Source organism: Petromyzon marinus, chromosome 4 (assembly GCF_048934315.1).
Source record: "Petromyzon marinus isolate PM22_M1 ecotype Great Lakes invasive population chromosome 4, UKy_Petmar_22M1.pri1.0, whole genome shotgun sequence".
Taxonomy (NCBI): Eukaryota; Metazoa; Chordata; class Hyperoartia; order Petromyzontiformes; family Petromyzontidae; genus Petromyzon; species Petromyzon marinus.
In genome coordinates this window covers 6,716,625-6,741,834 of record NC_133670.1, presented here as the reverse complement: position 1 = coordinate 6,741,834, position 25,210 = coordinate 6,716,625, and the positions used below count along the sequence as shown (strand labels likewise).

Here is a 25,210-nt window from a genome sequence, read left to right as displayed (position 1 = left end):
GATAGCATCATGGTACATGCAAATGTTGTGACTTCATGTAAAATGACGAGAATGTACTGTACTCTCCAATTTGGGAAACTCTAAAGAAATTAGCAAATGTACGCGTAAAAATCTGCGGCGGTGTGTACATTAATTTTACATAGTAATTTCACTGAAATTAGTCACTTGAAAATTTTCCTTGTATAAGTCTCAGCAATGAATGGCGTGGTCTCGTATTAGCTAAGTCCTCACCATCTGTCTTGCCTGACAGTATAAATTATCACAATTTCCTCTTCTTTTGGGGAAGAAAAAACACTTCATCCAGCATTTGGCTCTTCATGAAAATAGAAATTTTCATTACGAGCTAATTCAATATTTGACAGAGTGGAACTTTGCGTAACTGTTCTGAAATTAGCCCTGACAGGTTGTGGACCACATTAGCGAATACTGTAATTAAGAGGTCACGAGTAACGGCCATCGTCTTTTGCCTATTGCATGGAAGTTTTATTTTCTATTCGATTATATGACCTTTAAAAAACATGTTTCTGGTCATCATTTTCAGTGGGCTATTCAAAGTAACCATAAAACAAATAGTCCCCCCCCCCCCCCGATTCCAGCATCAAATTTGCTCTTCCCCCTCCTAAGTCTTTGGTAGCGCGTGTGGCATAGCTGCGGCTCGGGTTTCTCGTGGTGTTCCTCGGTGAGAGGGCCCACTGACGCCTCTCCAAATTCCCTGCCGTCTGATGAGCGCGGTAGTTATTTGTGGAAATTTGCACGATGCAGTGGGTGAGGTCACCCTGTAAATGTACCGCTTCATTTAATCATCGCTCCCGTCTGCCCTCCAACCCCCCAACATTTGGGTTTCTCTCTGGTCCCCTCCGGTTTTCCCCTCCACATTTAGAATCAACATCACGCGTTTATATGATTTTGATTATTTTAGCCGCTATACGTTTTCTCGTGATAAGCCACTTCGTTGAGCTATCATTTGTGGCCAGGTCACTTCTGAAAAATAAGCCAATAAGCCAATAGCTCAGTGTGCTTTACCTGGTAAAATAAAGTAGTTTAATTGGTATATTATTTGAGTGATTTGCTTACCTTTCCTGTACTTTTTACTCCTATCGTGTTTTTGTATTGTTTTCATTGTTGTTGAAAAAGAGTTTTAGAGCTCATCGGATTCCTCCTGTAAAATAAAACTGATTCTGATTCGTTTCACCAATACCAGCCACCTTGTGGACAATCACCAGCATGCATAAACGTTCGTCATGGGAACAATGATGCACGAGGCGCCCCCGCATGAGTGGCAGGAGCCTTGCGAGCATGTGACTGCCTGCAGTGGGGAGACTGCTTCGCCTGCTTGGCATTCCTTACATTTCAGCAGGCATCCTGTTGGCCTGCAGCAGCAGCAGCAGCAGCTCTCATAGCGAATTTATGATTCACGGTCATGCAGCATACGTGGCAGAATGTGGCTTTGTGGGCTATCCAACAGATGTCTCTTAAATGGCACCGTTATTTTAAATGTGTATTTTGGTTTGGTGTTTTGACAATTGGCTTAATGTAACACAGTATTGTCACAGGTGCGCTTGTATTCCTGTTGTGGCTTTTCAGCGACTTGAAAAAAACTTTTTCTTAATGTTTGCAACGTAGAATATTTGATTTGCCAACACGTTTTAAAAAATATTTTCTTATTCTTAGGCACGTCTCAAAAATCGTACTTTGTTGTTCGCTTCCCTTTCCCAACATTCATGGAGCACTTTTAAATCTCGGCGCCAGAATCCCCGTGTGTGGAGCGCATGCGCAACATACAGTTTACAGCAAGAGCCCCTGAATCCATGCAGGCGATGTACTGGAAGATGTGGCAGCATGCACTTCGGTCACGGAGAAACGTCTCCTGGCGGTACAACTCCCCGCTGCACTGCCCCGTGATTAGACGTGACACAAGATCCGACCGGGACATGCAGGCACACACACACACAAAGACAAAGATCTCCAGTATAGCCTGAACAGACTGTTGGGGCAAGTGTTGTCAGTGAACACCTCTGAAGGCCGGTCTGGCACACGAGGGGGTGGGTGGCCAGCACCACGCCCGGCCGCCTTTGTCTCCCTAGTTGGCAATTTTTACACACTGCATCAGGTACTCATTTGAGGCTGAGTCGATCTAGGCCGAAAACCGGTTCAGATAATCGTCACAAGAGTTGGCCGTGAGCAGGAATCGAACTCGGGGTCACCGGGTTTGTAGCGCGGCACGTTAACCGCTACACTACGCGCGTGTGCGTGTGTGGTGCGCACGTGGTGAAAACGGCACCAGCCGCGACGGTGTTACCCGGTGAAATTGGAGTTTGTGTTTACGAAGGCCTGCGGTATTGGGAGAACAACGGGGAGAATGAGAAAAACTAGCCAGTGAGCGCGCGAGAAGAGGGGCAGTCTGTTTAGTTGTCGTCTTTCCAAGAAATTCCACGCAGCGCAAAAGCGCTGCCGCTGCCCCGTCGCAAGCAGCAGGCTGGAAATGTTGTTTGCGTCGCGTCGGTTGCGAGCTCCGTTGCCGACTGTCTGGCGAACTCGCGGAACCACCGTGCAAACCAGGCTGAGGTTGTGCCACCGGTGAAAGTGTTCGGCGCATAGCGTTCGAAGCCATCAAACTTGCGTTTTTGTTTGCCCTGCATGCGGCTCATAGCACCTGGGCTGGCGGGCTGAGCGACTTCTGTGGAACCAGTCAAAAGCGCCTCATTTTAGAATGATGGTTTTTATTTATTTTTTTCCTCTGGGCTTTTGTTTAGAATTGTCATCGATTGCAACTCATCTGCAAAGAAACATAAGGAAAATCATATACATATTTGTCTGTTATGATGCATCATCACAGCTTTTATTTAAAACCACAGTTCACTGTATGCACGGATACAATGTAATAACCTCATCACCAGTTTTAATTACAACTGCCTTATAATTTTAAAACATATTTAGTAAGCTACCTTGTGGTCATGGCCTGAAGTGTTTTTAAGGGGGCGTTAATCTTGAGGGTGGTGAGATGTTTTCAGTGTTTTGTGGCATTATTGATGTGATTATACGATAATATTGCATTCGCCAGTTTAAATTAATTCGATTCTGTTTGGAAGTAGGAAATTCCTGCAAAATATGTGGTGATTCACATTCTTTGCCTTGAGTGGTGTTTACGTAGCACGGATGCTTGATATATACAGTGGCGAATGCACATTGCATATTCGTCAAGACACAATAATATCCCATTGGCTCATGTAATTTATTTTTACAGCTCACGTTGACATTCTCAGGCTATCTCATCCATGCTGAGCATGTGTGAATCACACCTTTAAATAGTCGTGGAAAATAATTATCATCGTGAGCCATGTTTGATCCACTGCTGGACGAAGGCCTCCCCCCACAAGCCCTTGCGATGTCTCCTGGTCGTCCTTGATTGTAGTAATCCACTTAGTCTGGTGCACACAAACTGATTTCACTGGGCAGTTATAATTACAGCAATAGGTATTAGACTTTATTTCAAATGATCATGATCTCCTTAATTGAAATTATTATTAATCTAAGCACTTGCTGTTTATTAAGACCGACCAAACATTTTTTACTGTGCTTCAAAAATCTAAAATACCTGCCACTCGGTTTCAGAAAAAATATGATGTTTTTCTATTGAGTGACAGATTCTAATGCTATTTACATTTTACTTTCATCCAGCACAGAATATATCGGAATAAATCTGTCCATTTTAGTCATGATCTCCATCTCACAGCAGTATTTTTCCTCTATTGTAAGCCCAGTGAGGCTTTCCCTGGCTAAGCGCACATCACAATGATAGTGATAATAAAATCCCAAAGGTGGGAATCAAAACCCCTTAACCTCCACTTGCAGTGTCTCGAATTTAGAGATACTATTTTTTAACAAGCTTAAACAATAAAAAGAAGACAATAGAGAAATACATATCGAGACAGATATATTTTGTTTGGCATGAAAATAGATGTTAATTGAAACAGTACTTTGATTACCCTTGGCTCATCTGATCTGATTGAAAATGAATAATTATTGGACTCGGTCTGTCGAAGCACAAATTCCCGGGTTGCCCGTAGTCCATCTCTCCGGGTTTTTTCACTGCACTTTAGCCCAATTGTATGCCATAATTCACAAAGGGCAATGTCACAAGCCAAAAATTACTTTAAAGAGATTCCCCAATGTAATGTAATAAAATTACATCAATGTAACTTCTTTACAACTGCGATGTGTATATATTGTTTAATTTACAAATTGGTTTGTGACCAAATGTTGTTATTATTTTCCCAACCATGATGTGAAGATGAGCTTTTAAAATGTGATGAAATTGCAAGCACTCTCAAAACTGACTTCTACCAATCGGAAACAATTTCACATTTGTAGAGCTTCATTGTTGCCGATTACTGCGTTTTTTTAAAAATATTATCAATGAATACCTTTATTGCGGCTCTGAGACCAATGACAATTGCATCGTGCGTGAAGAACACACGTTAACAACTCGCACGCTTGCAGTTTTACGAGGTCGGGACCGTACAGGAAACCTGTTCTCGTCCGACAGCCTTTCCCAAAACTGGTCGACACGGCGTGACCCTGATGTATGCATTCTAGAAAATGTGTCTCATTGAATAGCACGCCCATCTGCAAGCTAAACCCCATGTGCCCTATATGCAGTGCCCGTGCAGCCAATGGCTGCCCCTGGCATGTGTGCGCATTTGATGCAACCTCTCTATGCATAATGCAGTAAAGCAGGGCTTAATGCATTTGCATTTGAAAGGCATATTGGTTGCTTCGATGGTGAGTGCAAAAATCAAACAAAATGCTATCTTGTAGTGCAGAATACTGAGCTAGTTCTCCCCCCCCCCCTCTTCACACCATTGTACGTGGCCAGTACAGTTCCTCGTTACTTGGAGAAAAATAATAATGTAAAAAAATAGGTGACCTGTGACCTGGAAGTGGTATTTTTTGTTGTAACATGTTCCCTGAATTCTCCGTGACGCCATTATGAAGAGGCTTGCCGTGCACTCTAAAAGCTGTCCCATAACTTAGATTTTATATATCGTTGCACCACAGTTCATCGTACAGTACTGATTAATTGTTTTCCTATTCCATCCAAAACGATTCCTTTTTATTACCGTGCATGGCACGAGACTCAAATTATTTATTTCTAATGTATCCCAAAATCGATTCATATGCATGAAAAAGAATAGTTAGGATTCATTGAGACTGGATGAGAATTATGAATGAATGTGATTATGAATCAGGTAATGTGAGGACACATTTAAAATACAATAATTACACTTCATTCTTTACCACTGTTATTGGACAAGTCTGCTCGGTAACATTCTTAAATGCATCACAAGTGTTGTATTATGCTGCATGCATGATTTGCAGCCTAGCAAAACGAACGCTTATGAAAGTTTGTGCCTTTGCAAACTCGATTCCCAATTGACTTTAGACATTTAAAATTCCTATCCTTGCCCACTGCATGTTTATGCTTTTAGTATTCAATCGTTCCGTTATCAAATGTGATCACAATTGTGCTTGTGCCTTCATGGACAAAGTGAACGAGAGTCCTATCTGGAGAATCTGAGGTGTCAATGGCTCCGTGTCTCATACGGGACGACCCAGGACAAGACACCAGAGCTATTTCTGTGTTGTGCATAAACGAGCTCCTTTTAACAGCAACCACTATGATGGCCTTCTGTGTTGTGAAGATAGTGGCGTACTTTGTATTAATCGTATAACATGTATACAACATACCATATTGCATATTAGCCCTCAACTGGGCTTATCCCGATTATCTCAGTTCAGTCAACTGGGCTATAAGCGTTCGTGCTTCGAATTCCAGTGGTGCTGGCTTAGTTGTCTAAACCACCAAACAGCCAGCCACTTTTCACTTGCCTCGTGTCATTATTGCCTACAATCAGAAAAATCTGGAATGCGGCCCCGATTGCGTCAGATCTCATAAGCTTAAGCAGAGTTGCGCTTGGTCAGAATTTTAATGGGTGATGACCGGGGTTGCTTTGCACAATGTTGCAGGCATGGGGCGACGGGATGACCAACAGTAGATGGCACTGTTGAGTCCTGGCTAATCGCCTGATGAAGGTGGTTGTAATCACCGGCAAAAACGTCCTACTCGAATTGTAAACGTTGTGGGTTTACTCTCGAGCACACTGGTGTGCTCTCGTAGTCACTAATTGGCATGTTTTGTTCACGTGACAAACCTTACGAATTGGCTATGTTGGCTGGTGGTAGGTTTAACCATACATTTATATTTACTCCCATCCAACCCCCCAAAAGACCTTTGTTATGGATAGTAATGGTCGCGAAAGCGTACGTGTTCAACTCGCTCCCCATGTCTCTGCATGGTGGGTTTGCTCTGGATACAGCAGTGTGGCCAAACATCCCTATCTAGGAACTTCCTGAAAAGTCTTGGCTCGGTGAGGCTTCCCCGTGTGTGTTACTGCTACATTTGTATTGGTAGTTTGTCAATGATGCTGCAAGTTGGAAAATCAAAATGAGAACATTTATTCATACTCGAGGAATACGATGAGCTATGAAGCTATTTTTCACAGATGTCCAGTAGGGGCGGGTCAGAACTTTACAATAACAAACAATACAAAAACACGACAGGATTGCAAAGTATAGGAAAGGTAAACAAATTATTTGAAAACATATATATACAAATAAACGTTTGTTTTTATCTTCCCTGGTAAAGCCCGCTGAGCTTATTAGCTTATTTTTCAGAAGCGACCTGATCACACACATGATGGCTCAAAAAAGTAGCTCATGTGGAAATGTATAGCAGCGAAATAATCTAAATGCATGTTTCTAATTATAATTGTGCACAACTGTATATACGCTATAAAGCTGCAATTTGTCATGTTGATTTTTTTTCTCTCCTGATCTATGTCATGGAACAGGAATTTTTATGACCCAGTCTGCATTGTTCACTGCTGTTTTGCCGCATTTTTTGTTTGTTTATTTGGTTTGTGCCAGTTGTGTTTACGACGTTAATTGTAAGTTTAGCAAACGTCTCACACTGGTGGAATGTTACGTCGGCAGGAACCGGAAAATCCAAGTCAGGAATATACCTCCTCAGCTGCAGTGGGAGGTGAGTCCCTCGGCCCGAGTACATTCAAGGCCAACACGTTAAAAGCCAAACATTGTTACCCATTTGCTTCTAAGAGCCTTGGAGTATATAACCGGGTGGTGCTTGCTCGTGCTGCATGCAGGTGTGTAGCGATGAGCAAGCATTATAAGCCCCCTCCCCCACCGCTATCCCAACCCAGGCTACTTGGTTCAAGAGTGTTTGGCTGCTTTAAATGCCCACGTAATGAGCCACTTCCTTGAGCTATCATTCGTGGGGCCACGTCGCTTCTGAAAAAGAGCTACGTAGCTCGGTGGGCCTTAGCTGGTAAAATAACAACGTGGCATTAGTGTATTACTGGAATTCACACTTTACCCAATCGGGTTGAGCAATTGAATAAATGTAACATTTCTTAAATGAGATTTTTACATTAATTTTACATCGTAATGTATGTAAATAGATATTTAGACTGTTATATATTATATAATGTACATTCATATGCGTTTTAGAACACGTTATATCGTGTATATACAGTGCATAACGTGTAACATATAAATGGGTAGTATTTACAATGCATACTCAACACGGCTATGCTGAATTGTTATTGGTTGGAGATGGGGGGAGGGGGGCTGGGGGGGGAGACTTACCTACCTCAAACCAATGTGGTGTAAGGCGACTCGCATCCGTGGAAAACGAAGAATCTGTTTAGTGGAGGCAGTTTTCACAAATTGATTAGGGACAGGGAATGTGCAATGTTCACTTTTATGAAACGAAGTGAAATAATAATTGGCTTGCTTGGTATTTTTTTTTTATTTCAAAGCAGATTTTACTCAATAAACTGTGGTTTAGGTTTACATATCGTCATTGATGAGAATGCTGACTCCATAATATGTGAAAATGTCCGTTTTTCCTAATATTGAATGTACTGGTGTCATGTTTGACACTGAAACAAGATTACAGTAATTTTACTCATTTGATTAAATCAAAAAATCTCCACATATCTACAATTATTTTCTTAGAATAGTTTTGTCATTTTCTGATACGACTCAGGCATGTCTCATTTACAAGTGAATTGTGGGGGAAAAAGCTCATAACGTTTTATTTATTTATATTGTGACGTTTTCTTGTCGTGAATAATTAAATAATTTTAAAAGGCAATTGGGAATGTATTCGGTGGCGCGGTTTTCGCATTTTTACCTGTACGCATAGCGGTGGAATACAGTGAAACTCTCACTTATATTGATGAAGGTTTGTATGTTGAACTTTTTTCGAACCGAACGTTGCCAACCGCGCTAATCGGAGGTGCAGCAATTGTGTTTCCCAATAAGAAAACTTCTCCACTCAGAGCATTTCTCATCTTGCGCGTAAAAATAACCTTATCTGTAGATCAACGCAGATAATGAGATGCATTTGACTTGCAACCCCTTCATAAATAGTCCCACTGATTAATGAGCCTGGTAGGTTTTGTTTTTTTGCTATGCCCTCTAGTGCAGTGTGGTACGCCAGCTTGTGAAGGCCGTTGTTATTCCCCCAGGTCCTGGATGGTTTGTTGGCGCAATACGGCACCGTCGAAAGCTGCGATCAAGGTAACCTGCTGTTTATTTCAGCTTCTCACTCAAGCCCATGAATGTAGTTGTCTGTGGATAGATTAGGATCGGCGCCACGGTGGCGAGATGGTAAATACCTCGCCTGGTATGCAGGAGGTCTTGAGTTCGGTCCCGACCCCGACGCCTGCTGCATATTTGGAGTTTGCGTGTCTCTCTCCCCGTGGGTCGCGTGGATTTTTCTCCAGGTCCTCCGGTTTTTCCCTCCACATTTCGAATCGTGCGTTTAGACTCATTGGCTGCCTACATCATCGCCTGGTACAATCTTCCCTCTTCTCGGTTAAATGGTATTGGCGCAACCCTGCAATTGCTTGCTTTTCGGCACTGCTGTAGCAAGGCGCTCACCTGGCTGAGTCTCAGGTACCCACACCGGCCACCCAAACCCGCAGCAGCTGAGAAGGGTCATGGCTCCCAATTCGAAGGGAATTTTGTGTCAGGGCAATTGTAAGAGTGAGGACCTGGCAGAGGAGACCCCACTTTGAGTGACCCATAGGTATCACAGGAATCCTGCAGAGGTCGCCATAGGTAAGTGGTTCTCAACCTGTTTTGGGTACTGGTACCCCTTGTTGAGTTTTGTTTCAACCGAGTACCCCTTGCCTGACCCAACATGGTTCTGAAAAATAAATGTATGAATAATGCACATCAAGATTTTAACCAATTGTCCATTTTGTGAGGTACCCTACTAACTAGCTTGTTACTGTAAGCGCATGACAATAATGCAACGGACGCCCTGCATGTGTGACGTCATTTGTTCGCGCTTACTGGTTACTCTTGGAAACCACATAGTTTATGATCAGTGAATTTATAAACGTATTTAATATAGTTCTCGGTTACCATGTAGATTTAAATTGTATCGTAGTTATGGCAGATTAATTCCTGATTATTCACCAACGACTCTCTTGTACAATAGAATTTCACACATTTAGAAATCACCTCGCGTACCCCGCTGGGACATTGCCAAGTACCCCCAGGGGTCCGGTTACCCTCGGTTGAGAACCACTGCCATAGGTGACTTTGTACCGGAGCTTAAGGTCCCAAAGTTCACGGATAGACGTGACACAATTACTCAGGATTACAGGACCACATTCAGGTCCGTCCTCTTGGTGAATTTGCTGATGGCTTTGCGAGTGTTGCCGCACAAAAACTATTTTTTGTTCGACCCAGCAGTGGTGATGCAGTCTGCCATGGACAGGTCCCTCAACAGGGCTTTTCCAAAAGCACATGACCGCAGCCATTTACAGTTCAGTTCCATTTATTTGGTATAGCCCTGTGAGCCATTCGGCTCTTGAATCGGGTGCAACCGCAACAAACAAAAACATGAACAAGAAAACGTCTTAAAATGACTACGTGACTGTGCAAACAGAAAATCCAGGAAAAAACATCAAAATATTCCTGAAAAAGCACCGTACACCAACGCTGTGTGCAAAAATCCCAGTGGGATGCAAGTCAAACAACAACAACAACCACAAGACAACTTGATTAAGGCCATCAGTCTAACTCCGTACTACAACAAACAAAAACATGGCCAAACCAAAACACTTTTTGAAATCACCAAAATAAAGCCATAAATGCAATGTAACAGTGATCACAGGGACTGTGACCGAATTTTTAACAATAAACTACATAAAGAACATGTAACACCAAACCCTCGAGTCATAGCTGGCTGCATGAGTCACTTCACAACAATAGGGCAGCGGACTAATTTTGGCATATGCTGGGAGGTAACTGAATCAGAATCTGTATTTATACTGGAGGAATCTGACGAGCTATGAAGCTTTTTTTCACAGATGTCCAGTCGAGGCAGATTAGAACTTTACAAGAATAAACAATACAAAAACACGATAGGCGTGCAAAATATAAGAAAATTACAAAAAAATATATACAAATAAAACTGAACTATTTGATTTTAACAAGTAAAGACCGCTGAGCTGTTAGCTACTTTTTCAGAAGCAACCTGGCCACAAATGATAGCTCAGCAAGTGGCTTATCACATGGAAATTTGTAGCAGCCAAATACTCTAAACGCATGCTGATTATAAATGTGGAGGGAAATACTGGAGAACCTGGAGAAAGATCCGCATGACTACGGTGAGAACATGCCAACTCCAAAATGCAGGTGTCAGGGTCTGGATTGAACCTACCACCTCTTGTATACCAGACAAGGTAGTTAACATCTCGCCACCGCTGAGTTGGCACAAGCATTTCGTTGGCCCTAATGTCCATTGGTCATCCTGAACCAGCGGTGAAAATTTTACATTTCTCTAGCAGTGCCAATTTATCAATGACACCTACTGCTGAACTTCAACGAAGCAATACTTGATTGACCCCAAAGGACAGTGGGCTGAATCAACTCCGACTGAGGTTTGAACGCACAATATTTCCATTTTGCGTTCAGTATTCTTTCAACAGTACCATCCAGCTGAATATCTCATGTTATTAAAATGAATGCTCATCTGTTACAACCTGTATTGTAAATGTGTAAAACTTTTTTTTTCTAAATAGGTGTCTATGTTTGTGATTTCCCAGTGACGACAGACAGCGAGACGGCCGTTGTAAATGTCACCTTTGCCAGCAAGGACCAAGCCAAACAGTAAGTCTGAAGCTCTTATATAGAGCCACCTCCATGAAACCTCGTGTGTGCACCACAGATGACTCATTTAGCATTTAGCACTTACAAATAAATGCTTGCAATGCGAGTTGAACAATGCTCTCTATCGAGGGCTCTACATGGTTATTTTCCATGATGATCCAGCAGTGGCTATTTGCAAGCATTATAAATACAATGGAGAGTATCAGTTTAATGGGGGAATATGAACTGCGTCCACCCTGTAAAGTGTGATTACCAGGGTGAAACAGTGGTAACTCGTGCCTCACAGCAAGAAGGGCCTGAATTCGATTCCTGATTCAAGTGCCTGTCTACGTGGAGTTTGTATGTTCTCTCGCCCTGTTCTGCAGTGGTTTCCTTCGGATTCTCAAGTTTCTTTCCAAAGCTAAAGACATATAATATAATTGGCATTTGCCAAACATTCCAAGGAAATGAGTGTTCTGTTTATTCTGTAATTTCTGTAAGATGATTCATCTTGGAGTTTTTTTCACCGATGCACATCGTAAGATAACTAAATAACGTTGCTTTTTTGTAACAAAATGACTCTTTTTAAATCGTAATCCAGTTATGCAGTTCAACTCTAAAGCATGGGAGAAGTAGTTGAAGTGACTTACTTCACTTTTCTATTCATTGCTCTTGGATTGCTTTTTTGTATTTTTGTTTTTATTGTTGACGCAACTCGCTGCCCCGTCCCATCCTTGACATCTTTGAAAAAGAGCTTCATAGCTGATCGGAATTCCTCCAGCCTAAATAAAGATTCTGATTATCAATGTCATTCTGCGCTATACACTGCTTAATGAAAATCAAAATAGTGTCTCCAACGTGCATGTGGTCCATGTGTAGTGAGTTCAACCGAGTCGCAGACGTATACTTGGAGGCAACAGATTTATTTAACTCCAACACACGGGGTAACTGCCCCTTAACAGAATGACAACCTATGGTGGTGACCACCAGGCTAACTACACTAGTTACAACATAACTTGTGTAGTTAGCCAGGTGGTGACCACCAGGCTAACTACACTGATTACAACATAACTGCTACTACGGGCCGGGACCACAGCTCGGGGCCAGGTCCACGTGTTGGAGACTCGGAGAACGTAGAACGTTGACGAAGGTTTCTTCAGGATGAACAACAACGCCGGTCCCTCTGGGGGACCCGGCTGATATTATCTGCGGCTTGGCCGGCTCCGCCCTTGGCCACGCCCACCTTCCAGAATCCTCGGGAAGGATCTGGACCCCGACCACGTGACCACCCCTAGCCCCCACTTGGGGCCCCTTTGTAGACTTAACAACTGGGTCACGTGTCCTCTCGGGTCAACCAGAGTGCCATGGCCTTTAGTTACCTCATTCCTACGGCCGGCACTCACACAACCTGTCCTGTAGGGCTGGCACTGCACGCCAAGCGTGGTGCCATCCAGCGCTGTCAATCAGCGCTCACCTGGCCCCTCTAGGGCCGGTACTACACCCACACCACTGTGGTGTCTGTGATGTTGTTACATCGCACGCCGTGGGTCTCTATGGCCGGTACTACACCCACACCACTGTGGTGTCTGTGATGTCGTTACACCGCACGCCGTGCCCCTCTAGGGCCTGTACTACACCCACACCACTGTGGTGACCGTGATGTCGTTACACCGCACGCCGTGGGTCTCTATGGCCTGTACTACACCCACACCACTGTGGTGTCTGTGATGTCGTTACACCGCACGCCGTGGGTCTCTATGGCCGGTACTACACCCACACCACTGTGGTGACCGTGATGTCGTTACACCGCACGCCGTGGGTCTCTATGGCCTGTACTACACCCACACCACTGTGGTATCCGCGATGTCGTTACACCGCACGCCGAGCCCCTCTAGGGCCGCTACTACACAGTGACATCCCGCGATGTCACTACACACGTGTTCTTATTTCTGTCATGTATCTCGCAGCGTGTTCATCATCATCATCATCATACTCTATCCCCTGCTGCATATAGAGAGCAAGATTATTTCTATAACTTGCATTATGATCTTTAATAAACATGTTCCCCTTTCTGTCTCTGCCATCGTATTACACGTGATGTACCCCTCCTTTCTTATTTACACATTGTCCTTGTTGTTTGTTAACGTCCATGTATATGGTTATATCAGGTTAATGTGCATTTTATGTACTTCTGAGCACAAAAGACATGTTGGAAACCATTACAGAACCCCATGCATATATATCGATGCTTTTTTTCTTTGTCAATAAATTATTTGTCCTGTAAATCCCCAAGTTATTTAATAACGATATAGTAATTTTTATTAGTACGTTACCAGTTCAGAGCATATGCATAGTTTAAATTGGTTTGAAACATTGTGCATTTAAACCAGTATTGTGACGTTCACCTTGTGAATTAAAATTAAGATCATTATGACGGTGGTGGAGTCTTTGCTTTGGGTGTTAAATGAGATTATATGAGAAGTTACAATTAGAAACCAAAAATGGCCAATTTAATCGCAGACCTTTGGGACCCCAGGAAGCCTCCCCTGCAATAGTTTAGGTATTTTCCGGCATCTTCAGGAGCAGACAGCAGTAGCCTGGCATCTCGCATGTAAGGGCATGCCGCATTTGCAGATAAAGCGGTGAGAGTATTGAGGGCAGTTTCACGCCAACGCTTCTTGTGTTTTAGTTTGTTGTCCTTCCCCCACGCCTCCGGTTAGCGCACGGTTGGCTACGTACGGTGCAAAAGAAGTCCAACGTACATATACATGTTAGCCGTCCTTTGCAACGGAGCAGTGGATTTGGCAGTTTGTGCCAGAAGCGTTGGTCTCACAGCTCGGATGTGATGAGGGCATGTTCGCTGAGGGCATCCCTTTTATTGAGCCTGTCTCATTCCTGAGTCATATTTTACTCGTGGGAGGAAACCAGGATACTCAGAGAAAACCAACACATTTGAGGATAGAGACCTGGCCAAATATAAAAACTTCACCCCTTTGCGTGAATACAACGTAACACAATTATTTATTGGTTCAATATATATATAATCTAAATGCGACCACATCTCTACATGCTCTAGAGTTGTGAAACTTATGCATAGCGGAAGATCTGAGGGTTGGGTGGGGAGGAAGTGTGGAGGGAAGCTTGAGAGTGTAGTCAAAATCAGATGAGAAGTTAAATTAAAGATGGAGATGGATTGAGCGGTGATGACTTTTTTTTTATTATGTTAATATAACGGTGGCAAGATGTACAGGAGGTCGTAGGTGCGATCTGGACCCTGACACCTATATATTTTTTTATTTGGAATTTAATGTTATCACCTTAGTCGCGTGGATTTTTCTCCGGGTCCTCCGGTTTTTCCCTCGAAACGTTAGTTTATTTGGCTACTATAAATTTCCACGTGCTAAGCCACTTGGTTGAGCTATCATTTGTGGTCAGGTCGCTTCTGAAAAAAGAGCTACACGGCTCAGTGGTCCTTTCCTGGTAAAATTAAAAGAGTTAAGAGTCATTTGAGTGACGGTGAACGCTCGTGCGCGTCGTTAAAAGCACCATCCCGCCTGTTGGTTTGCAGAGCCCTGGAGAAGCTGAACGGCCACGAACTGGAGAACCACGCCCTCAAGGTGTCCTACATCCCCGACGAGACGGCCCCGGCGCAGCCGAGCGGCCCCCAGCAGTCCGGCCGCCGCCGGGGCAGCCAGTCTGGCTGCTCGGGGCAGGGAGCCGCGGGCGGTGGCGGCGGCCCCTCCGGACGCGGGCGCCAGCAGGCCGACATCCCGCTGCGCATCCTCGTGCCCAGCCAGTTTGTGGGAGCCATCATCGGCAAGGAGGGCGCAACCATCCGCTCCATCACCCAGCAGACTCAGTCCAAGTGAGTGCGTGAGCCTCCTTGCAAGGCCCTGGTGCCCCGCACCCCCAAACCCGCGGCAGGGGAGCAGGAGTGGCGTGTCGCGTGGAGTTGCGCGGAGTTGTGCGCTTGCGATCGGTGGTAAAGGGTAAAGGTGCAGGCCTACAATTTTTTTTCGTGAGCGTTTTTTTTTTAATCGACATTAAAGAACCCCAGGATACAGCAGGAGATGACGTGTAACAAGCTTTGGGCGTAATGCACCCTCAAAATTAGGGAACGTACGAACGAGGGCCTCGGCGCGCGCTGCCCTTCCCGCGGTAGGGGTAACGATCGCGAGGAATAATTTAAGAAAACAGAACCCAAGATTAAAGAACGGAAACGCGATGTCTAAGTTTGTCATTATTGTTATCTCCCAGTAGCAACGGTTGCCATTGTTAAGGAGGGTGGTTGCAGTCATGCATGCCGATGGAGGGACCTCCACTAGAGGTAGCTCTAGAGAGCAATGGAAGAGGTGGAAGTACCCACACTTTATAAGCCCTGCTCAGAATAATTAGAAAAAAATTTAGAGGCCCTTCACAATCCCCTGGCGGAATAAGGGCTCCCCCATACCATCTCGGTCATGCGAGTTGTTTGACCATACTTCGCCATTCTGGCGAGCACGGCCAGGGGCACGTGACATCCTTCACATCGTCAGTATTACGTGACGTACGACGCCATGCGGCCTGCCAGCACACGCGCGAATTTCTTTGTGGTCCGCCAGCAAAATATAGGTTAAAGAGTCCTGATGTGTGAGAAATGAAGTTGATTGTCCACCCCTCCCCCCACCGTACCCCCAGGGTGGACGTTCACCGCAAGGAGAACGCCGGCTCGGCAGAGAAGCCCATCACCATCCAATCGGCTCCGGATGGCTGCACGGCCGCGTGCAAGATGATCATGGAGATCATGTTGAAGGAGGCGCAGGACACAAAGTCGTGAGTCCGCCGCTCACAGCCGGCGCCCAACAGAGGGGACAGATTTGTCGTCGGCTGCTCTTTCGGCACGAGTTTTCCTCGCCGCAGTCAACGCCCGCTCTGAATCGCTCTTTTGCGAGATAGTAGCTGCATTTGGATTGGTTGACCAGTGAGATGTGATTCATCTAAGCCCATAAAACTCGTGCTGAACAAAACTAGATTACAGTGATTTTACTCGTTAAATTGAAAAAAAAATCTCCATGTCTACGATTATTGTCTGAGAAATCTTTGTTATTTTTCTGATATTTTGTTAAAGTACTGCTCAACTCCAGGATGTCTCATTTACACGCGAATTGGGGAAAAAACAAAATATATATTGTGACCTTTTCTTACCCTGAATTATTTCACAAGCAATTGGGGATGTTTTTTTCGATTTAAAGCTTTCGTGACTGCAGGGATTCATCTTCTTGGTTCTTTCGGTAAAGTCACGTAGAATGGAAAGAAAATAATTTAAAAAAACATAATAAAATAAGATTCTCACGACGTTTCGGCCACAACACAAGTAGCCTTCTTCAGGTGAATAAACAGGACTGTCCAGAAGACAGCGCTTGAGTGAACATTGCCAAGCATGGGCCGCGTCTTTTAAGCTGTGTGGGCGGAATTAACTCCAGGTTCGATTCAACACTGTACATATAATTCGTGATCTGATCTCATCTGTGAAGGATGTGATTCCTGACATGCAATACCCCGGTGTCTACAAACTAAGCTGTGTCTGCGGCAGTAGTTACATTGGGGAAACTAAAGGACATGTCTCGGACCGTGTTCGTGAACACAAGGCAGATCTGAAACACGGTAGGACCAATACCTCGGCCGTGGCGGATCATTGTTTCAACGCTGTGGGCTCACATTAAATAGATTTTTCCAAGACGAAGGTACTCTACAAACCCACTGGCTATCATCAAAGATTTGTTCATGAATCCATCTAGATATATAAACGCAGACACAACTTCAACCTAGAAGATGAGTACAAATTGAGCAATCATTGGAAGGACGTGATTAACCAGGTAAAGTCTTAACCTGCTGTGATGTTTCCATCCTTCCTGCCGATGTTAGCTGACTGAGTTGCATTACTAGGTAGGATGTCTTTGTATTGACAGGCTGGAATGTCCTTCTCGATCTGCCACCGATGCATCATTGACATGCTAATCTCTCACAATACAATGGCCACTTCCACAGCCTCAGGGAGACCATCTCTAGCCCCGCCCTCTTACCCTCAGGGGATTCCCATCTCAGGCCTATAGAAGACCTTATTTCAATAGCTTTCTCTCTCTTGATTTGAAGCTTTCTTGACTGCAGGAATCCATACTCTTTGGTTCTTTCGGTAAAGTCACGACTTTACCGAAAGAACCAAATAGTAAGCTTTCTCTCTCTCACCTGTGTTGCGATCGAAACGTCGGGATCTTATATTTTTCTATCTACGTGACTTTACCGAAAGACCCAAAGAGTATGAATTCCTGCAGTCACGAAAGCTTTAAATCAATGTATATATAGACATATAAACATTGTCTATGCCCTCCAAGGCACAACCCAAATAACAAATCACTTGAATATGTAGAAGCATTTTTGCATTGCCCAGGCTGTGCCCTGGGCTTTTCAGGTTCAAATTTGTAACTTTTTGCGTGAGATGCGAATTTAAATTTAATGTGTGGAGCGAGCTCTAGTGGTGTGACATGACAGAGTGTACGTCAGTAAAAATGACTGAAATCACACCAACGCGATGTCACCGGAGAGTTTGTTACGGTTCTGAGGAAGTTGAAGCAATACCCTCGCCCCACAGGATACGCAGCATGGTTACTTATCTCCAAAATAAGAACTGTGGGTTGCTTTTCCCTTTAAAAGATACAAACTACTCACATTGTTCCATTCCGGTTAATTTACCTTTTACGGTTTCTTAAGCATTTTTCAAAAATATTGGCCTACCACGAGGTCGGGATGGTGTTGCTCTTGCTTGTTGGTCTTACGTGTTCTATCTAAATGAATGCATGCATTTCCCCATCGTACGTTTATTTAAGAAAAATGAATGACCACAGAATCAGTTTAACACGTAGGCTCTCGCGACCCATATTATTAATAATGAAGGTTTTTGGTATAGGTCGCGTAAATTTGTGCAGAATACCGTATTCTTCCACGCACTGCTTGGATATCCCGTGAGCAGTGTATTACCAGCGTTGTTTTTTCCAGTATTTTTGTTGTATCTGAGGGGAGCCTTTCCAACATGGCTAAATTTCTGACTTCACCGTGTCCAGGTTCAAGCGGTTTTTTTACTCCACTTTTTATCGTTAATTCACTTGGAAAATGTAGCCCATGTGTTTCCGTTGTGACGGAAACGTGCAAAGAGTGATGGACATGTCTGCGGCCTGACGTAAAAAGCAAAACTCGATAATTTACCTTGTTTAAATGGTGTTATTTTCCCTCCGTGTAGTTTCCTCACAATACAAACGGATATCATTTCCTGCCCAGGATTGCCCTTTTTGTCTTTCTTCTTAATCCATAAGTTGGCAGTTCACATCATTTCATTAATACTGGGGAAATTGCTTTCCCTACAAGTGATTATTAAACTGTGGGGAATGTGCGGGGGGGGGGGGGTCACGTAGCAATTGTAAACATAATAACTGAAATTTTACAAGCAGATTAAAATAAATTGCGACTGAAATAATGCCGAAGCTCAAATGAATACCACATCAGATATGTATCAGATGGATGTGTGTATGCATTGCTGAATCTTACTCTTTCCTTGAAAGTAAATGTGTTGCTCATTAATTATATATACTTTTATAGCAGATGTTACCATAACAAGTTTCATGTCATCATAAATTCTAATGTATGTGTTTGAAAACAAATGTATTTTTTTCTTAAAATTAGTGAAGACAATTGAGTAAACCTATGAAGCAATAAGTGGTAGTACTTCGGTGCCAGAATTTTCGAGGGTAAAATCCGTGGCAACAATTTTTTTTTACTTTGCAGTTAAACTTAAAGGCTGTCAATGGTATTATCTTCCGCGTCCCCCTTTTACCACTGCGTTGTCTTCCTGCAGAGGTGAGGATGTTCCTCTGAAAATCCTGGCCCACAACAACTTTGTAGGACGCCTGATCGGCAAGGAAGGTCGTAATCTCAAGAAGATTGAGCAGGACACGGAGACGAAAATTACCATCTCCCCGTGAGTGTGCATCCATCACAAACACGCCTCTGCTGCCGGATGTCCTCTCATTAAGCGGTAGTACAGCGGTTAGCGCACCATGCTACCAACCCGGTGACCCGGGTTTGATTCCTGCTCAAAGCCACACCAACACCAGCGATGATTATCTTGCACCGGTCCCGGGCCTTAGCCTAGTTCAACTCGGCTTCAAATGAGTACGTGGGTGATGTGTAAAACATCTCCACTGGGGAGACAAAAGCGGCCGGGCATGGTGCTGCCCACCCACCCCCCTCATGTGCCGTGCCTGCCTTCATAGGTGCTCACTACTAACAGCACTTGCCCCAAAAATCAGTTAAGGCTATAGAGGGGACCTTTGTCTTTGCTCTCTTTGAGGTGAATGCTCGTTTAAATACACAGCAATTACAAATTCCATACATGGGGGAAAATGTTAGTCCTTTTTGTTTTGCCACATAAAACTTCTGTATGGCCACAACTTTACCACCGTCTTTTTTTATACGCTTCTACATTCTGATTTGGCCTCATTAAAGCGTTCTTTGGACTGACTGTGAAACTGCACATCTTTGAATTTCACTGATGTCTGTAACATGGCTCTTTTTAAGTTTTTAAAGTTTATTTTGTTTAACCAGGTGAAAACTCAATGACCAGGATGAGTCTCATTCACACATAATTACCTAATTATTGTACATGTTTTTTATATGCTGTGATTGTGTGCTGTGCTTTGGCGCGGTACTTAAGTTCGCTTCAGTATAATGCACATGCAAGAGTCTTCCACTTTACAGTAATGTACTTATGTGATTTGCTGAAGAATAGTTTTCTGTGTTTTGGGTGTTTAGAAATGATTAAGAGATACCCGTGCAATTTGGACAAATCTTTGTATTTTTGAGTCCACATTTTTTCTCCCTTCAACATGGCGACAAATTCTGATTATGCTGGTGGAAGAAACTTTGTGCATTGCTAGATGCTTATTATAAGCAGTTAGTAATCTTTTTGGGTGCCTACGGTGGTGAGATGTTAATTACCTTGCCTGGTATATACAGGAGGTCATGGGTTCGACCCCGACGCCTGCATATTTGGAGTTTGCACACTGTCTCCGTGGTCGAGTGGATTTTTCTCCTGCTCCTTCCGTTTTTCCCTCCACATTCATAATGAACATGTGTTTAGAGTATTTGGCTGCTGTCAATTTCCACGTAAGCCACTTTGTTGAGCTATCATTCGTGGCCAGGTCGCTTCTGAAAAATAGCTATATATATCTCAGTGTTATTTGGCTTCATATTACTCAACCCTTATGTTTTTTTCATGAATTACATTGGAGTGCCTTTGTCAGGTGTGTCAATTGGAACCCGCGAGAACATGACTTAACCCAATGGAGTCACTCGCTTCATGTGTAGACATATGGGAGCAGTTAAAGTGTCACAAAATACACAAACAGGATCGTAATGCCTGTAAGATAGCATTTGGGTAGGTTTAAAAATGATTCACCTGCATGTTGATGCTCACTCATCTTTCACGCTATATGTACAAATCAGCCCATTGCTTGTTTGATAACGGTTCCAGGCATGCCTTGGTAATGTAAGTCCCCTAATTGACCTGTGTGCTTTCACTCGGTGTCTAAATGATGCCACGGCCTTTGACAGTGCATAAACTGTAATACCACCAATCCCCTGTTCAACTGCAAACGTTTACCCTCAATGGCATCTTCTTTTACAGGGCATTGTGGATGGCAACTGCTTGTTTTTAGTTAGATTTGCAAGCTTATTACCATGTGCATATATATATTTTATACTGCCTCCATCCCGACCTTCACCCAGCAGTGAATTGATTGTGAAATATGATGATGATGATAATACTTGCGACAGATAAAGTGTCTACTAATTTGCGAATCTTGAAATAGATGCTTTTCTATTGGGGGCTTCTGGTGTGTGCCGCCGCTGCTGCTGCTGCTGATGTTGTTGCGCATGGTGATTTAATAATTTTTGGTGGACCTCAGTTTACAGGACCTGACCCTGTACAACCCGGAGAGGACGATCACCGTGCGGGGCAGCGTCGAGGCGACCTCCAAGGCGGAGGGGGAGATCATGAAGAGGCTCCGAGAAGCCTATGAGAACGACCTAGCCGCCATGAACGTGAGGATTTAGCTGTTGCGCAATCAGAAACCTCTTTAAGTTGGGTGCAAGTACAGTGGGAGCATTCTCATTGTTATACCCTGTCTTTAGTTGTTGTTGCAGTTATTGTAACATAATCGCTTTTAAAATGCATTTAAACGCACATAGGGTTTTTGATTCCCAAGTTTACATGAAGTCCTCGTTTCACGCGGTAGATGCGTTCCTAAAAAGTGCCGCGTTAGGCAAAAAGATTTCCCCATAAATAATGTAACAATAAATGTTGCCCAGATGCGATGTACTACTACTACTACTGCACACAGTGAGATGGCGGGACAATAACTGAGGGTATGCTGCCACGTTACTGTGTCATTCCGTGCACTGTGTATCACTGTACCGCTCAGCCGCGCAGCTCAAGAAAGTACTTTGTTGCCGACCGCTGAGAAACTGCTTCATAACGGTGCGCGTTTCGCGTTATAACGTTGCGCGTTCCGTGTTATAACGGTGCACGTTTCGTGTTATAACGTTGCGCGTTCCGTGTTATAACGGTGCACGTTTCGTGTTATAACGTTGCGCGTTCCGTGTTATAACGTTGCGCGTTCCGTGTTATAACGGTGCACGTTTCGTGTTATAACGTTGCGCGTTCCGTGTTATAACGGTGCACGTTTCGTGTTATAACGTTGCGCGTTCCGTGTTATAACGGTGCACGTTTCGTGTTATAACGTTGCGCGTTCCGTGTTATAACGGTGCACGTTTCGTGTTATAACGTTGCGCGTTCCGTGTTATAACGGTGCACGTTTCGTGTTATAACGTTGCGCGTTCCGTGTTATAACGGTGCACATTCAGCGTTGTGCGAAAAGTGTTCCCAAATGGAAGAACCGCGTTGGAGCGAAAACGCGTTGTAGTGTGAACACCGCCACGCGTTAAGCGAATACTTTACATTTAGTATTCCCTCGTTATTCAAGAACTTGTTACCTGCCATTTTGACTATTCGCGAACCGCATCTGGAAATCTACACGACTGCATAGAGAGAAAGAGACAAGCTAAAACGATGATGCATGGTGCACAGCATCATCGTAATTTAAGGTAAGTTCATTTCTAAACTATTATCTAATATAATAATAATAATGTGGTTTTTCCCCTTTTTTCTGGCGACAAAACTGAAACCTTTTGCAAGGAATCGTGTTTACATTAACCACAATACTTGCAGTCAGAATGCAAACAACAAAAAACACACTCTGATAATGTGTGCATTGTCCTTGAAACTGATTGGTCCACACCAGAGACAGCTTTCCTTTGAGCCTCGTCTCATACGGTGTTCGACCAGATGATGCCAAAAGGCGCATAGTTCAACTGTGCGCCTTTGGTGGAACATCGTATGAGGAGGCCTCATGATGACATATATGATCTAATACTTATTGAAACCAATTTTTTTGTGTTATGATAATTTCCATACGTTTAATAGCTCATGTATTATTGATTCAAAAGACAGGTTTTCATAGGCCAATATCATTATCCGCGAAATTTGCTCTTCACGAGCATCTCCGGAACTTATCCCTCGCTGTGAATAACAAGGGATTACTGTACTTTCGACAATTCTAGGGTTACCTTCAACTTTAAATATGTTCACGTGTATCAGCTTTAAAAAGGTGATTTATTTTATCTCCCTCCTTCGATACGACGTATAATGCTGCCCCCAACGTGTCACGTCTTGCAGATTATAACAACGGGCCTAGGGGTGCAGGCTTTCCTTTGGGCAGGAGTGGCGTGCTGGCTGGCAGCAGGTGGCGCTCCATTGCCGCCATGCACTGTCGCTTTGCTGGCGCCAGGGAACGTTCCTCCTTCAACATTTGTTCCCCCCACAGAAACCAATATTTGTTCCCACGAGGAACCAATATTCAGGAATTTGGGTTCCCCCTCTGAATATTTGTGTACCCCCTTTCCCCCCCCCCCCTTATTTGCTTGTTGCAAAATGATCTTCTCGTATAAGTCTGTGTCCCTGTAATTTAAAGTAAAAACCTTTTTAAGGCCACGTTACAAACCTATCTATTAAACGGTTCCACATTTGGTTTTCCGTGTAGTTTAACTTGTTATGCAATCTGTTTGGACTTAACTTTGTCCAAACCAATGTAGTTTTCGTTTATTTGCCTTTCCTTAGCAGTAACCAGGCCCAACTAACCCTAATATGTTCAATGGTGGGAAAGTATATTGATTACAAATAGAGGAATCGATATTTATTAATACCACCACCTGATATCTGTCCAGTTGACATTTTTTTCACGTAATAAATGGGCAGTGAGAGAGGGATGAACACAGGACCCTGGCCCAGGCATCGATAGACCGCTCGACCTCAACACCGACAAGAGCCAGCGGCATCGGTGTCCTGTGAGCCCAGAACTTGATGAGGTTCAGGGACCTAGCACCAACAAGAGTCCAAGGAAAAAGCCCCAAGTACCAATGAGATTCAGAGGGTCGACGCTAACAAGTTCCGATGCTGGCGAGCACTGGAGGGCTGGCACCAACGAGGTTTAATGCCGACAAGGTCCTTAAAGTTCAACACCAAACAGAGCCCAAAGGCTGAGGTCCAGGAACATATGCCAAAAGTCAGTGGGAACGAGCGCCAGGAATGTGGAGAGGTCAGGAAAGGGTTTTAGGAGGCAGCACGGGGTCTAAACCAGTGATTGTGGGGGGGGGGGGGGGGGTGGGAATTGAAGACGAAAAATGAAAACCGGAGGAAAAAAATAATGGCGGTAAAAAAAAAATCATGGGGTATAGGAAGGCATTCGGGGAAAAATAGGATTTAACATCGGCAACATTTTGCACTCTGCTGTCTCAACCCAAGAGGAGCTGGTGAGGTCGGCAAGGCTGAACGGCACCCTTGTAATGACTTGCGTGCCGTGGCACATAGCAGTGTGCAGGCAATTAAGGTTCACCTTGTCTCTGTTCTGTTTAAACTGAACACATCTCTTCAGTCACCGTGCCTGTCTTGTCCACATCTGTTCTTACACACCTCTTGTCTCTGGCTGTATCATCGCTTTTACTCTGGCAGACGGGTCTCTGTCTTCACTCATGGCCGTCTCATGTCGCTGTCTCTCACTCTTTCTGGGTCTCATCGCAAGGACTACTATCTCTGATATAAAATTTACTTTATTATGCAGCTTCAGCGCTCCGGCTTTTGTCACACACCTGCTAAGTTGTTCCTATTTCGCTACATCTAAAATCCAAAAGGCGCCCTGTCCGTACCCCACTGTCTCTGCTCCATCATCTACCCAGTCAGCGTCACAGCTGGTGGAAGCAGAGCTGCTGGTGACCGTGGTTTAAGCTTATCATCCGTGAGTTGCAGCGTTGTTGTTTGACCACACTTCACCACGCTGGTCAGTGTGGGTTGGTGAAGGCATCTAACTGATATGGGAACTCGGCACAATCGCACAGGGTGGGGGACCCCTCCGGTTGTAATTTACGACAGTGATAATGATTGCAATTACAGCTGCGACATCAATTTACTATCACAATAACAGTTCTACCACATGTGGCTGTGCTCCCACATGTGATCTTTTTTCCTTTAGAACATTGTCACTCCTTTAATGTTTTAATGTGTGCCAGATGGCAATAAGTATATTTCATGTCACCGTCATGATAGTGTTTATTTTTTAAGTAAGATGGTACAATTCAAGAGAACGTTGAACCGTCTTACAGCTCTTAGTGATGCCAAGAAAACACAACCCAGATTTGTTATTTTAGTGTTACATTTTTTTTTTAACTTCGTCCTGTTGTAAGTGCTCAGGTCACCATATGAAGATTTTTTTAGCTTCAAATGTTGGTCAGGGTTAAAGCGGTAGTAAACTCAACCGAT

At 43.9% G+C, this 25,210-nt stretch overlaps 1 protein-coding gene across 5 annotated transcripts in view; it reads left to right on the top strand.

Annotated features, from left to right (window-relative positions):
* Positions 1-25,210, top strand: part of LOC116938802 (insulin-like growth factor 2 mRNA-binding protein 3) — an 84,690-nt gene that overhangs the window by 41,266 nt on the left and 18,214 nt on the right. For all 5 annotated transcript variants that reach the window (XM_032946457.2, XM_032946462.2, XM_032946461.2 and 2 more), the window contains exons 3-9: positions 7,054-7,102; positions 8,613-8,664; positions 11,208-11,271; positions 14,819-15,115; positions 15,928-16,062; positions 19,136-19,258; positions 21,246-21,381. In XM_032946457.2, coding sequence (XP_032802348.1) covers positions 7,054-7,102; positions 8,613-8,664; positions 11,208-11,271; positions 14,819-15,115; positions 15,928-16,062; positions 19,136-19,258; positions 21,246-21,381 — 856 coding nt within the window. The remainder of the gene's footprint in view (positions 1-7,053; positions 7,103-8,612; positions 8,665-11,207; positions 11,272-14,818; positions 15,116-15,927; positions 16,063-19,135; positions 19,259-21,245; positions 21,382-25,210) is intronic.